This window comes from Eubalaena glacialis, chromosome 3 (assembly GCF_028564815.1).
Source record: "Eubalaena glacialis isolate mEubGla1 chromosome 3, mEubGla1.1.hap2.+ XY, whole genome shotgun sequence".
NCBI lineage: Eukaryota > Metazoa > Chordata > Mammalia > Artiodactyla > Balaenidae > Eubalaena > Eubalaena glacialis.
The window spans coordinates 119369085-119382372 of record NC_083718.1 but is presented as its reverse complement, the minus strand read 5'-3'; the positions used below and the strand labels follow the sequence as shown (position 1 = coordinate 119382372).

The 13288-nt window shown below is 34.9% G+C and overlaps 1 protein-coding gene across 4 annotated transcripts in view; it reads right to left on the bottom strand.

Annotated features, from left to right (window-relative positions):
• Nucleotides 1-13288, bottom strand: part of COL24A1 (collagen type XXIV alpha 1 chain) — a 395517-nt gene that overhangs the window by 338572 nt on the left and 43657 nt on the right. For all 4 annotated transcript variants that reach the window (XM_061183940.1, XM_061183941.1, XM_061183942.1 and 1 more), the window contains exon 7: nt 1262-1315. In XM_061183940.1, the coding sequence (XP_061039923.1) occupies nt 1262-1315 (54 nt within the window). The remainder of the gene's footprint in view (nt 1-1261; nt 1316-13288) is intronic.

The following is a 13288-nucleotide window of genomic DNA, read 5'->3' as shown; positions in this document are numbered from 1 at the left end:
TACTGTACACATACTGAACCACCCTATATTTTGTACAGAGAAGCCACAAGGGAAGATAAAAATAAGCATCTGATAAAATCTGAATGCATAATTTGGGGAGTTTATTTAAAGCAGTCACCAAAAGAGAGTGGATGTCTACTTTCTAAATTTTAAGTAAGAAATCAAATGTTTTATATTTAGAGATTTTTAAAGATGGCATTTATGCTTCTCAGATTGCAGAATTTTTTTCCTTGTAATAATTAAGGGACCAATGAAAATACTGTTTCTAATAATAAACTTCCGTTCCTTTTCTAAATTATTTAGATTCAGTGAGCTCAGTTCCATCACAGCAATGAAATTCTTACAGTTCTAGGTTAAATTTGAGGATTTAATTGCTAGTACAATAACCATTAATGTGATGTAATTTTTCTTACGTTTACAAGAGTTTCTGTAAACCAATTAAAGGATAAGACTTCAACCCAGTAACCACAAAAATTATTCAGGGATTTTAAAAGTTTGTGACTGTACACTACATAAACAAAAACATCCTATAATTGTATCACATTCATCAAGTGCATGTCTAAATAAAGCTTCCCAGATGTATACCTAAATACTTGACTTGTATTCATCCTCACTGGAAAACAATATCTTCCTCTTAATAAAGATTTTCGCTGCTATCTTTACTTTGAAACATTAGTTTCTTTTTATCTAAATGCGTATGTGTATTTAAGCACATTATGATAAAATAGAAAGCATACTGTACCGAAAGTCAGAAAACTTAGATACATCATTAATTCATCTACTTGCTATCCACTTAAATTCTACGAATCATGTTTCCTCAACTGGAAAAAAGATAATGATGACCGCCTCCCTCACTGTTACTGTGGGACTTAAACAAGATAAGTATGAACTATTCTAGAAATAAAGGTGTAAAATGGCATTAGAATTTACAATGGCATCCATACTAACAGCAACATTTTTGAGGTTAGGACCAAAAGTATCTTGTCCTAATTTTTTGCCCCATCTGTTCCTAGTTCACAGGTAGCACAAGGGCATGACAACGTAGACACTCAAAAAAATTAATGGTATGATTTAAAGTGAAAAGTTGGGCTGATAATACTGTTTATTTGATTCTTCAAATATTTCTTCTTTCATTAAAATCCAATAGTTATCTATATATTCTGTCTGAAAGCAAGTAAAATCTACATTTAAAAAAGATAAAAATGATTTTTAAAAGCTTGAAATATATCACCATGATTTTATTTCATGGACGAATAATTACCTTTTCTCCAGAAACTGCATGACTTGGGGAAAAACCTGGATCTCCTTTGGGGCCCTAAATAAAAGTTATAAAACACTTGATGAAACATAAATTACATATATCATACTTCTTTGGTTGTATGCATTGTCAGATGCTACACACATTATATGGTATTGAATAAAATTATGTATTTGAAATTGAGATGTACAAGGATTATTTACCTTTTTAGTGTATATTTCACTTATCCTTAATTTTAAATGTTGAGAAGATTCCTAGAAATTCCCCAGACATACCTGATTTTTCTAATCAATAAAGTTATACTACGATTGAAACATCTTTTTTTTTTATAGGTAACTCTTGTCACTTTTACTTTTTAATTAATTTTTATTGGAGTATAGTTGCTTTACAATGTTGTGTTAGCTTCTACTGCACAGCAAAATGAATCAGCCATACATATACACATACCCCCTCTCTTTTGGATTTCCCTCCCATTTAAGACACCACAGTGCATTAAGTAGAGTTCCCTGTGCTATACAGTATGTTCCCCTCAGTTGTCTATTTTATACATAGTATCAATAGTGTATATGTGTCAATCCCAATCTCCCAATTCTTCCTACCCCACCCCTTTCCCCCTTCATATCCATCCACATCCATACATTTGTAGAGACGTGGATGGACCTAGAGAGTGTCATACAGAGTGAAGTAAGTCAGAAAAAGAAAAGCAAATATCGTACATTAACGCATATATGTGGAATCTAGAAAAATGGTATAGATGACCTTATTTGCAAAGCAGAAATAGAGACACAGACGTAAAGAACAAATGAAACATCCTTCTTCAAGGGAACTACATAAAGGCTCTATTAACTTTTCCATTTTTGTGACATATTGAGTTATAATTCCTATTTTAGTATGGGAAAAGTAGTTATTTTTAGTAAAAGAAAACTGCTTATAATAATTCTCAAAATTTTAAAACATCATTCCAAGTTTAAATATTTTCCAAAATCTTGCAATGTACATGCATTACTTTTATAATAAAACAAAAATAAAAAACCCTCTAACTGCCAAAATTCTTTTTATTCTGTTATAAAAATAGATATTTTTCATACTTTGGGAATCTTTATCTTTTATATATCAAGAGAAATATGACATTAGGTTTCAACCAAAATTTTTTGGTACAATAGTAAAGTACTCTTTCTTTCTTATTATGCATACTAGCAAAATATCTCCTTTTCTATTTCATGCTTCATAAAATACAGAATTGAGATTCTTTATCATTCAAATTCTGACTTCATTACCATTCTTAGCTAATAATAATTTTCCATTTCTAAATGTTATTTTCACCCTATGGGAAGTAGGGAAACAGTCATGTCTTCCTTCACATATTCAGGGATACTTTCTTTTTTTTTTTTTCTTTTATTCCACAGATATTTATTGAACAACTTCCTGAACACATAGGGATGAACAAAACAGGTAAGTTATCTGTCCTCTTTAGGCTAAATTTCCAGTGTGAGAGAAAAAAAAATAAAGAATAAATGGAAATCTTAAAAAATACAATTTCTTGTATAGATAAGTGTCAGGAAGAAAGCAGCAGCTGGGGAAGGGAACTGTGACCAGCCGGGACACAGAGGGCTCTTTTCTTGGGTGCAGTGGGAGGAACCGTCCCTGAGAAGGTGATCTGACCAGAGAATTGAAATTTCGAGGTAAGGGAGGAAGTTGTAAATATATCTGAAGGGAGATCACTAAGAGCATCCCCAGCAGAGAAAAGAGTAAGTGCAAAGGGCCTGAGGTTTGTCTGAGAAACAGCAGGTTGCCCGATGTAACAGGTGCTAAGTGGAGAGAAGCAGGCGTGCACTTCAGAGAGACAAAAGCGGCCAGAACACAAAAAGAATTATAGGGCCTTATTTGTGGTTTGGCTTTTACTCAGATCTGTCTTCACTTTTAACAAGATACCACTGGCTGTAGTGTTGAACAGACATTATGGGGGTTCCAAACTCAGAATACATATTGAAGGCAGAGCCGACAGAATTTCCAGGACAAGAAGTGAGAGAGACAGACTGGCATCAAGTCCACGTACAATGGGAAAACAACAAAGATGGAAAAGATTGGGGAGAACAGTAGGACTGGATGACAGCTGTAGTTCTCTCTCAGACATGTTAAAAGCAAGGTGTCTCTTAGATTTCTAAGTGGAGATACTGTGTGTACTGTTGGATGCTGAGGCTGGATATCAAAAGTCACCAGAATATAAATTGTATCTGAAACCATGGTAAAGGGTGAGACTACTGAGAAAAAGTGTAAATATAGAGAAAAGAAGAGGAAGGAGGATGGTTCACTAAATATGTTCTAATATTTAGAAATTGGAGGAGGAAAGACAGCAAGAGAGAATGAGGTAACACAGCATGTAAGTTGAAAGGCAAACAAGGTGATTGTGGAGCCTCCAAGTGTAGAGAAGACATTTTAAGAATGAAGGCATGGCCAACTCTGTGTGTCCACTACTGCTGAAAAAATGAGTCACGTGAGGAGAGGCTGCTGGGAGAGATGGAGGTGGTTGGTGACCTTGATAGGTGTCGTATCAGTGGAGTGGTTAAGAAGAACACATGAAGGTCATGGGTGGTAAGACAGGAGCTTTGATTAGCAAGGCAAGTAGAGAAATAAGAGGAGCACACCACATCTCGGGAGAAAGAAGATGTGAGTTCTAAGAGAGGGCTTAGGCTTTTAAAATTTTTTGTCAAGATGGAAACTAATATAGCAAGTTATTTTGTTGATGGGAATGATCTAGGAAAAAAGGGAGAAATTGAGCATAAGTTGGGAGAAATGCATATTTCTCTTGAGTATGCCATAGGAGATGGGGATCCAGGGTCCAAGCAGAGACATTTCAGTAGGAACAATTAATCTGGTACAACAATTTCAAAGGTAGAATATATGGGTACAGATATTAGGTCACTAGCCTTGGTAATGGGGAAAAAAATGAGAGCTAATTCTCATCTGACTGCTTCTAGTTTCTCAGTGAAATAAAACGTTAAGCTTACAGTTCAAAGTTAGAGGTGGGGAATGGTATGGGAGGGATACTCCTGAAATAGCTCTCAAACTGACTGATGAAAGAAGAAAGACAAAAAGTCCTTCATGTTCCCCAGTAAGTCTTTTCATTTTACAAATTAGAAATGAGTCTTCATTGGCAGAGTCCTATATCCAAGCAACAAAAAAAAGTGTTTAAGGAAAAGGTTGTTTTCCAGTCTGACCTCTTCCCTTCCATAGCTATCACCACTTCTACCACTAATACAATTTTAGATTACTGGTTACAAAATTACGGGACCTGACAAATGGCTTTAGTGATATCTTAATATTTAAGAACTCAACTGTTCATCTAAAAAATAGATAATCTATTTAGAATTTATGAGAGATAAGAGCTTATCCCTTTATAGAGCAAATCCCTTTATAGAGAAAGAAGCAATAAGGTCCAGAAAAGTTAACTGAATTGGTTAAGACTGCCTAGAAAAGTACTGGTAAATCAGGTCAATTTTCTTTCTCATATCACAACATCTGTTAAATTAAGATCTTATTGATTTTTATATATTTTAACCTATTATAAAGCCTAATAATTGATTTGAGGCAATATTTAAAACATATTTAAAAGGAACTTAAGAAATGATAGCCCTTGAGAAATTTGAATATAATAAAACTTTTTTATGGCCAATGTTTTTACTTAGAATTCTCGCACTAAAAACTCTTATTTTTTGGTCCTATCTGAATTTTCTATTATATACCAACTTCCTTAATATAATTATCTTTCAGCTTTCTTGACATCATCATCTAATATGACATTTCATCTTCCACTTTAAAAAAATTGAAAGAGTGGGAGAAAGTAATCAATTAAGCAATAAAAATCAGATGTAAAGACAGACCTTTTTCTTATTCATAAGCTTTATACATCTTGGCAACATATGTAAAGAGATATATGTCAAATCTCTTATTGCCACACAAATATGCTTAAGTTAATTGATCATCTCATATTCTAGAACCAGAAATTTAAGTCAGTATGAAGAAAATGCTTTTAACCTGGCCAGTAGTGCACTGATCCTAGTATAAAATGCATGAGGAAGAGATTATTGAACATGCCAAGTTTGCCTGAAATGTCAAGGAAGTAGGGCATACTTCTCTGCATTTAAGGAAAATACTCCAAAATTTCTGTCGTTTTTCCCTCCTTTTTATGAGGGAAATCATATTTACTTGTTATCTATTTATTTATTTATTTATTCTATGATTCCTGACACACTTTTAGCCACACTTGATTGGCTTTTCAAAAACTCCTTGGAATTAAAAATAATGTTTATAGATTAATCATAATTGACTTTGACCTTCAATACTGACTTTTACTTACTCCTACACGACTTTTGTTGAAGGAGCTATATATCCTCCTTTTGAGTATGAATAAGAAGAAAAGGAAGTTGCCTACATTTTACTACTCAAGGATTCCAAAAGTCCCACCTATCTTACTGATCTGCTATAGTCTAAAATCCTCATTATCAGAGTAGCTCTTTCAGACTGTTATGGATCTCCAGATGGCTCTCTGTATAAGGAGGGAAACTCCCTAAGGTATTAGCCCCATTAAGATGTTCCAACAAATTTATCAGATTGGAGTCCACACAATATAATGGAAAGAGCATTGGGATTTAGAGTGAAAAGACTGAACAAGTCATTTACTCTCTCTGAACCTGAATTTCCTCCTCTGTAAAATGGGAATAATAATAATACCTACTTAGATTAGCTTGAAAGATTTATGATCAAATCCCCTATAGATTACATAGAAGTTAGTTGTTAGTATTAAAAATAACAGTACTAAATACAATCATTAAAATAAATTTTACAATTATGGCCATCTTGAAAAGCAGAGAACACAACTCTTGAGTGAATTACTGATGGTGCAGCAAAATTTTAATGGAAAGAATTTGGAATTTAAAAATTCAGAGTATGAATGAGCTAAATTGGTAGAGTATCATAAAGGAAACACTAAATGACATAATCTTGAGGCAGCACCACTTGAATATTCTTGGCTTTAATATTAGCAATAACTGCACAAGCTCCATAATCTCAATTTTAAGCACTATACTCTCTAACCAACACTTCTTATCTTTTTAGCTCACTCTAAGCCCTTATAACTTTAACAATTATTTGACCCACTGGAACTGCTAATATGTGATCCCATCACGTTTTCACTCTTTCATCCCCCACATGGTCTCACTTCCCATCCCTAGCTAGCCTAAATACCAGTGTCTTATATTCTAATCACTTCCTTGCATACATAAATGACACCACTGCCTGTTTCTCCCTCTGTCTTATAAGCTTACCTGGAAAATCTTAAATATAAACTCTCTACCTACTTTGACCCTATCCCTAGCAGCTGAATGTGATTAAGAGAAAACAATAATGCTGACAAATCTCACTTGAAATTCATGACTTCTTACACTGATTTTGTTTTACTTTGTCTTTTGGTGTGTCCAGTAATTGCCTCAGTCGATTCACTTTCCCATTTTCATAGATGATTATTTCAAAACTTCTCTCTCTTTACACTCAGATGGTTATCCTGCTTTCACCTTTCACAAGCTCTCATAACCAAATCCACTACACCTCACCTTAACCTGTTCCAAAATACTCTGCCTTCATAACCAAACCCCCCCATTGTCTCTCACCAGGACATTATTGGTGAACTGTCTTCCCTACATTATTTTAATTTTTACTTCTAAGATAACTGCCATCATCAAGTAAACACACTGTAATTTCTCCAATCTTAAAAAATAACTTTCCTTGAGCCCACATCTCCCTTCTCTGCTCCATTATACTGTTCCCTTTTAGAGAAAAACTCCTAGAAAGTTGTCTATGTTAACTAAAAGACTTCCTCTCCATCCATTCTCTCTTAGACTTACTCTACTCAGGCTTTTGTCCCTACCACTATCCTACCTCATTGGTCATTCTTTCTCAGCCTCCTTTGCTAGTTCCTCTTCATCTTCCTAATACACTGAACTCTGAAGTACCCCAAGACTCAGTCCTTGGACACTTCTCTTCTTTGTCTACATTCATCCCTAGGTGACCGCATCAGTTCCATAGCTTTAAATTCCATATATACATTGATGACTCTGAAATGTATATTTTTAGCTATGATATCTTCCCTGAACTCCAGATGCATATACCCTTTTTTATCTCCACTTGGATGTTAAATAGTCCTCTCAAATTGAATACGATCAAAAAGGAACTCTTGAGAATTCTGGTTCAGATAGTGGCAGAGTAGCATATATGCAACTAATCCTCCTGAAGATTACAATTGTAAAGTCAGGACAAGATATGTAAAACAACTATTTGAATGCACAGGAGAACAATAAAAAACAGGGCTGGAGGGGATTCAACTCTTGAAAGAAGAAACCACACTTGGTTTAATACACATTTATACAGCCTTTCTCCTAAAGACACTTCCCAGTCCGCACAGAGTGGCTGGAATTCAAGCAGAAAAACATAAACCTTTTGGCTAATGGTATCAGAGGACAGAGCGTAGGAGTACCAAAATGACCGCAAACTGAGGGAGAAAATCCTAGAAAGAAAGAAAGTCAGCTTCCCCCAAAGCTTGAATATAGATTTTCTTCAATTCTTGGCTGATCCTGACATGTGTTTTCATGAGATAGATTCCAAAGAACTCAGCAGAAATCAACAACTAAAAGGCTGAAAGAATTAACAAATTTCAGCTGCTGGTCACTACAGGAGAAAGTTTGGGGTTTGAGCCACATCATTTTAGAAGAACATGGTAAATAGTTTGATAAATACCTTTCCATTGAAATTGAGGGAGAGTTATACTTTAGAAGCAAATACTATATTCTTGGACTAATGGACTCGCACTAATACTGTAAGCAAAACTGAAACAGATCTGCCCTTTAAAAAAGTTTCCAAACCTTGATGTGGATGAACCTAGAGTCTGTCATACAGAGTGAAGTAAGTCAGAAAGAGAAAAACAAATATTGTATATTAACGCACATATATGGAATCTAGAAAAATGGTACTGATGAACCTATTTGCAGGGAAGGAAAAGAGATGCTGACATAGAGAACAGACTTGTGGACACAGGGGGCAGGAAGGGGAGGGTGGGACGAATTGAGAGAGTAGCACTGACATATATACACTACCATGTGCAAAACAGATAGCTGGTGGGAGGCTGCTGTATAGCACAGGGAGCTCAGCTCAGTGCTCTGCGATGACCTAGAGGGGTGGGAAGGAGGCTCAAGAGGGAGGGGATATATGTATACATACAGCTGATTCATTTTGTTCTACAGCAGAAACTAACACAACATTGTAAAGCAATTAAACGTCAATAAAAAAAATAATAAAAAAATAAAAGTTTCCAAACCTGTACAAATTTAAGGTGATGAGCCAGTTATTTAAGCACCTACAGAACAAAAATCAAGTCTCCAAAGGATTAAAAAGAAAGGTAACAGCATCTAAAGATCCACATATCACGCACAACATGCAGTATGTAATCAAATTTTTCTAGACATGCAAAAGGGAAAATCTGACTTGAGGTAAAGAAAAAAAGCAGTCAATACAAACAGACCACAAGAGGACCTAGAAGTTAGAATTAGCAGTTGAAGATTTTATTAACTCTTATAAATATGTTCAAGGGTTTAAAGGAAAAGATGATCATAATGAGTGAACAGACAAATATCAGCAGACAGATGAAAACTATATAAAAAGAGTCAACTAAAAACCTAGAACTGATAATACAGTATCTTAAATATAAAAATTTACTGGATGAGATTAACATCGTATTGGAGAAGGCAGAAGTAAAGTTTAATGAAATTAAAGGCAGATCTATAGAAGTTATCTAATCTGAAGAAGAGAAAAAAAGAATACATGGCAAAAATGAACAAAGATCTAGTGACCTGTGGGGCAATATTAATAGTATAACATACATGGAGTCCCAGAAGGAAAGGAGAGAAATAATGGGAAAGATTATTTGAAGAAATAATGGCCATAAATGTCCCAAATTTGTTTAAAAAATATTTTTATGGGTAAAAAGACATTCAGTGAAGCCCAAAGAAATATCTAAGGGAAACCACCCCTACAGACATCATAGTAAAGCTGCTAAAAGCCAGACAAAGAGAAAAACATTAAGACATCCTGTGGAAAATTTCACATTATATTGAGGGGAATAAAAATGTTGGCTAAATCCTCATCAGAAACAGTAAAGGCCAAAATATGAGAACATCAGACATGTTTAAACTGCTGGAAAAAAAACATTCTCAACCAAGATTTTTTTACTCTACAAAAATTTTTTTTACTATCCTTCAAAAAAATGTAGACAAAATAAATTTCAGGTAAACAAAAACCAAGAGAAACCATCACCAGTAGAACTGTACTCAAAGAATTATTGAAGGAATTTCTGCTAGCTAAAGGGAAGTGGCACCAGATAGAAACTCAGACCTATAGGAAGGAATAAGAGCTAATACAGAAATTATTGCATTGTACTGTTGGGTTTATAACGACATAGATGTAAAATAAATGACAACAGAACACAAAGGATGGGAGGACAGTAGGTAAATGTAATTGTAATGTTACAAGAGTCTTATATTTTACATGAAATATTACAGTATTAACTCTAAGTAAACTACAATAAGTTAATAAGGCATACTGTAATCCCTAAAGCAACCACTAAAAATCAATCAGAGATACAGCTGAAATGCCAAGAGAAATTAAATAGAATACTAAAATATATTTGATTAACCCAAAAGAAGGTAGAAAAAAGGAATAAAGGGACAAAGAACACCTGGGATAAATGGAAAAGAAATGACAATGCAGAAGGCCAAGACCCAATCACACCAAAATTACACAAAAGTAAATGAACTTAACATTCTAATTAAAAATCAGAGATTATCAAGCCAAGATAAATATAAAAGACCCAACTATACAGTATCTATAAGAGATGCACTTTAAATATAGAAAGGTAAAGGAAAGGAAATATATATACCAGGCAGACAATAAGCATTAAAAAGTTGGTGTGGCTCTATTACTATCAAACTAGACTTCAAGAAGAGGAGTATTACTAAAGATAAACAGAGATATTTGATAATGATAAAAAGGTCTGTTCATCAGGAAGACATAATAGTCCTTAAATATGCATGCATCACACAAGAGCTGCAAAATACATGAAGCAAACACTAACTAAACACTTCCTAAACACTAAAGAAATAAAATCCAAAATCAGAGTTGGATATTTCAACACACCTCTCTCAGTAATTAACGGAACAACTAGACAAGAAAAAACCTAGTAAGGACAGAGAAAATTTGACCACCACCATCAACCACCATAATCGAACTGACATTTATAGAACACTATACACAATCTTTTGAAGTTCATGTGAACTATTCATCAAGATAGATCATATGCTGGGCCATAAAATGCCTCAATAAATTTTAAAAGATTAAACTCTTCCATTGTGTGCTTTCTGAACACAATGGAACTAAATTAGAAACCAGTAACAATAAGATCACTAGAAAAGCTTCTAATTGATGGACATTAAAATAAACAACATACTTCTAAATAACCAATGAGTAACGAAGAAAGCATATATTTCAACTTGAATGATAATGAAAACACAACACATCAAATTTTGTGGGATGCAGTTAAATCAGTCCTTAGAGAGAAATTCATAGCTCTAAATGCTTATGTTAGAATAGAGCTAAAAATCAATGAAATATTATATGGTCCATAGAAAAACTTAACAAAGCCAAAAGTTGGTTCTTTTAAAACATTAATGGAAATGAACTCCTGATTTCCTCCCAGGCAAAAACAAAACAAGTAAAAACCTGAAATCCCATTCCTCCTCATTCCAGTAGATGGCAGCTCCCACAATACCAGCTGTTCAACTGCTTAAGCCTTAGATTACCTTTGACTCCTCTCTCACACCATATAAGTGACTCATCAGCAATTATGTTAACTGTACCTCAAAATACATCTAGATTTTGACCACTTTACACCATCTCCATTGTTAACACTCTAGTCCATGCCATCCTCACCCATGGCATGAGCTTGGGTAGACCAGTGAAGTAGTCTCCAAACTGGTGCCCCTATTTCTACCCTTCCCCTACCCCAATCTATTCTCTGTGATAGCCAGAACCATCCTCCTACAACATAAATTGCATGGTGTCATCTTTCTACTTAGAACTCTCCAATAAATATCCAACACAGAGTAAAATCCAAACTAAAATTCTTACCTACAAGATTCAACATAATCTGGCTCCTGCTATCTCTCTGATCTATCTCCTACCACTTATCTCATTCAGCTATTCCTCAAAGACTGCCAAGCAGTCTCCTGCCTCAAGGCCTTTGGACTTCCTGAGTTGTTTCTATTGTTTTCAACCTTTTCTTCATCAGGATTGCAAAAATGGTGATTTTTAACTCTAGTATTCTTTCTTCATTTGCTAGCTTTTTCTGTAAAGAGAAACTTCCCTTTGTCAACTATTTGGTTCCACTAAGGTTCAATTCTATAAGAAAAGCAAGGCAATTTGTTAAGAAAAAATTTATTCTTTCCCTTTATTTTTCTTCTATTTATCATTTTTCAAAATAATGACATTGTGGTATAATAAAAATATACATTTGGTCTTTGTCCCTGGTTCCTAGCACAGAGCTCCTAAAACCCTTGGAATTTCCTGAGTCACAGGAGTGTCTTTTGTTATTCATAACAAGCCTTTTCGACCACACCTGAGCTTATGCTAATGAGGTGACTGAAGAGGGTGAGCTAGACAGCTTCAGGATGGGGACGAGTCACTGGAAAGGCAAACAAGTGATTAGAGCGTAGGAATTTAGCCCCATTCCCTCCCCCACCTCCAGGGAGAGGAGGGGGTGGTAGAGACTGGGTTATAAGAACTCTTGAACAAAGACATTCCAAGAGCTTCCAGTAGGTGAACACACTGATGTGCTGGGAAGATGACGCACCTGGGGAGGGCATGGAAGCTCCGGGTTCCCACCCTCCATATTTTGCCCTATGCAGCTCTACCATTTAGCGACTTGTTGTATTTTTTTAATAATAAATTGGTAAGCCTAATTAAAGTGTTTTCCTGAGTTCTGTGAGCTGTTCTAGCAAAATATCAAACCTGGGAGAGAGGAAGAGATTGTGGGAATCCCTGAACATGTAGTCAGCCAGGCAGAAGTGTGGGTAGCCTGGGCAACCCATCTGTTGCTGGCATCTCAAGTGTGGGGGGTCTTGTGGGACTGAGCCCTTAAATCTGTGGAGTCTGACACTAAATTGGGGTAGTGTCAGAATTGAATTGAATTGTTGAATATTCAGTTGGTGTCAGAGAATTTGACAATCTCATAGATGTAAATCCCCAGCATCCTCTAAAGGTGACCAATGAGGGTTTGTCTGTTTTTAACTACATTATAACTCATGGATTTAGAGATATTTGTTTTGATTCAATCCACTACAGTTATTATCCTTAATGATGCTCAAATTATACCAATCTTTGGCTAGTGGAAGCCTTTTCAAATTGGCTCCTGAATCCTTCTAACATGAACCCAATAGACTTTGATAGCTAGAAGGAAAAAATTTTAATATATTTGTCGTATTTGTCTGGTCCTTTACAAAAAGGTCCCTACATTGTGTAGAATAATAGGAGCACCTCAGTCTTCACCATTTTATCATACTTTACATTTTCAGAATGTTGGACTGAAAATTTTTCATAGCAATCTGACTCAGTAAAAAATTCTTAGACTGGGTCAGTATCTATACTCAACACATTTATTTAATTCACACACAAGGAAAATGGGACTTTCAGTTTAGGGAAATAATGATGGAGACATGGGAGCAGAGGGTCAAAACCAGGAATAAAACAGCACAAAGATATACTCCTTGGAAATTCAATATTTAACATTATTGGTAACATCTCATTTAATATTACTAATGGGACATTGTTATTGCAGCTTATTAAGGTTAGATGTTTTCATTTAACTGGATTAAATTTGATGGAGCTATTGAACCTGACTAAAGTAATGTAAGTTATGAATGTCCATGGGAA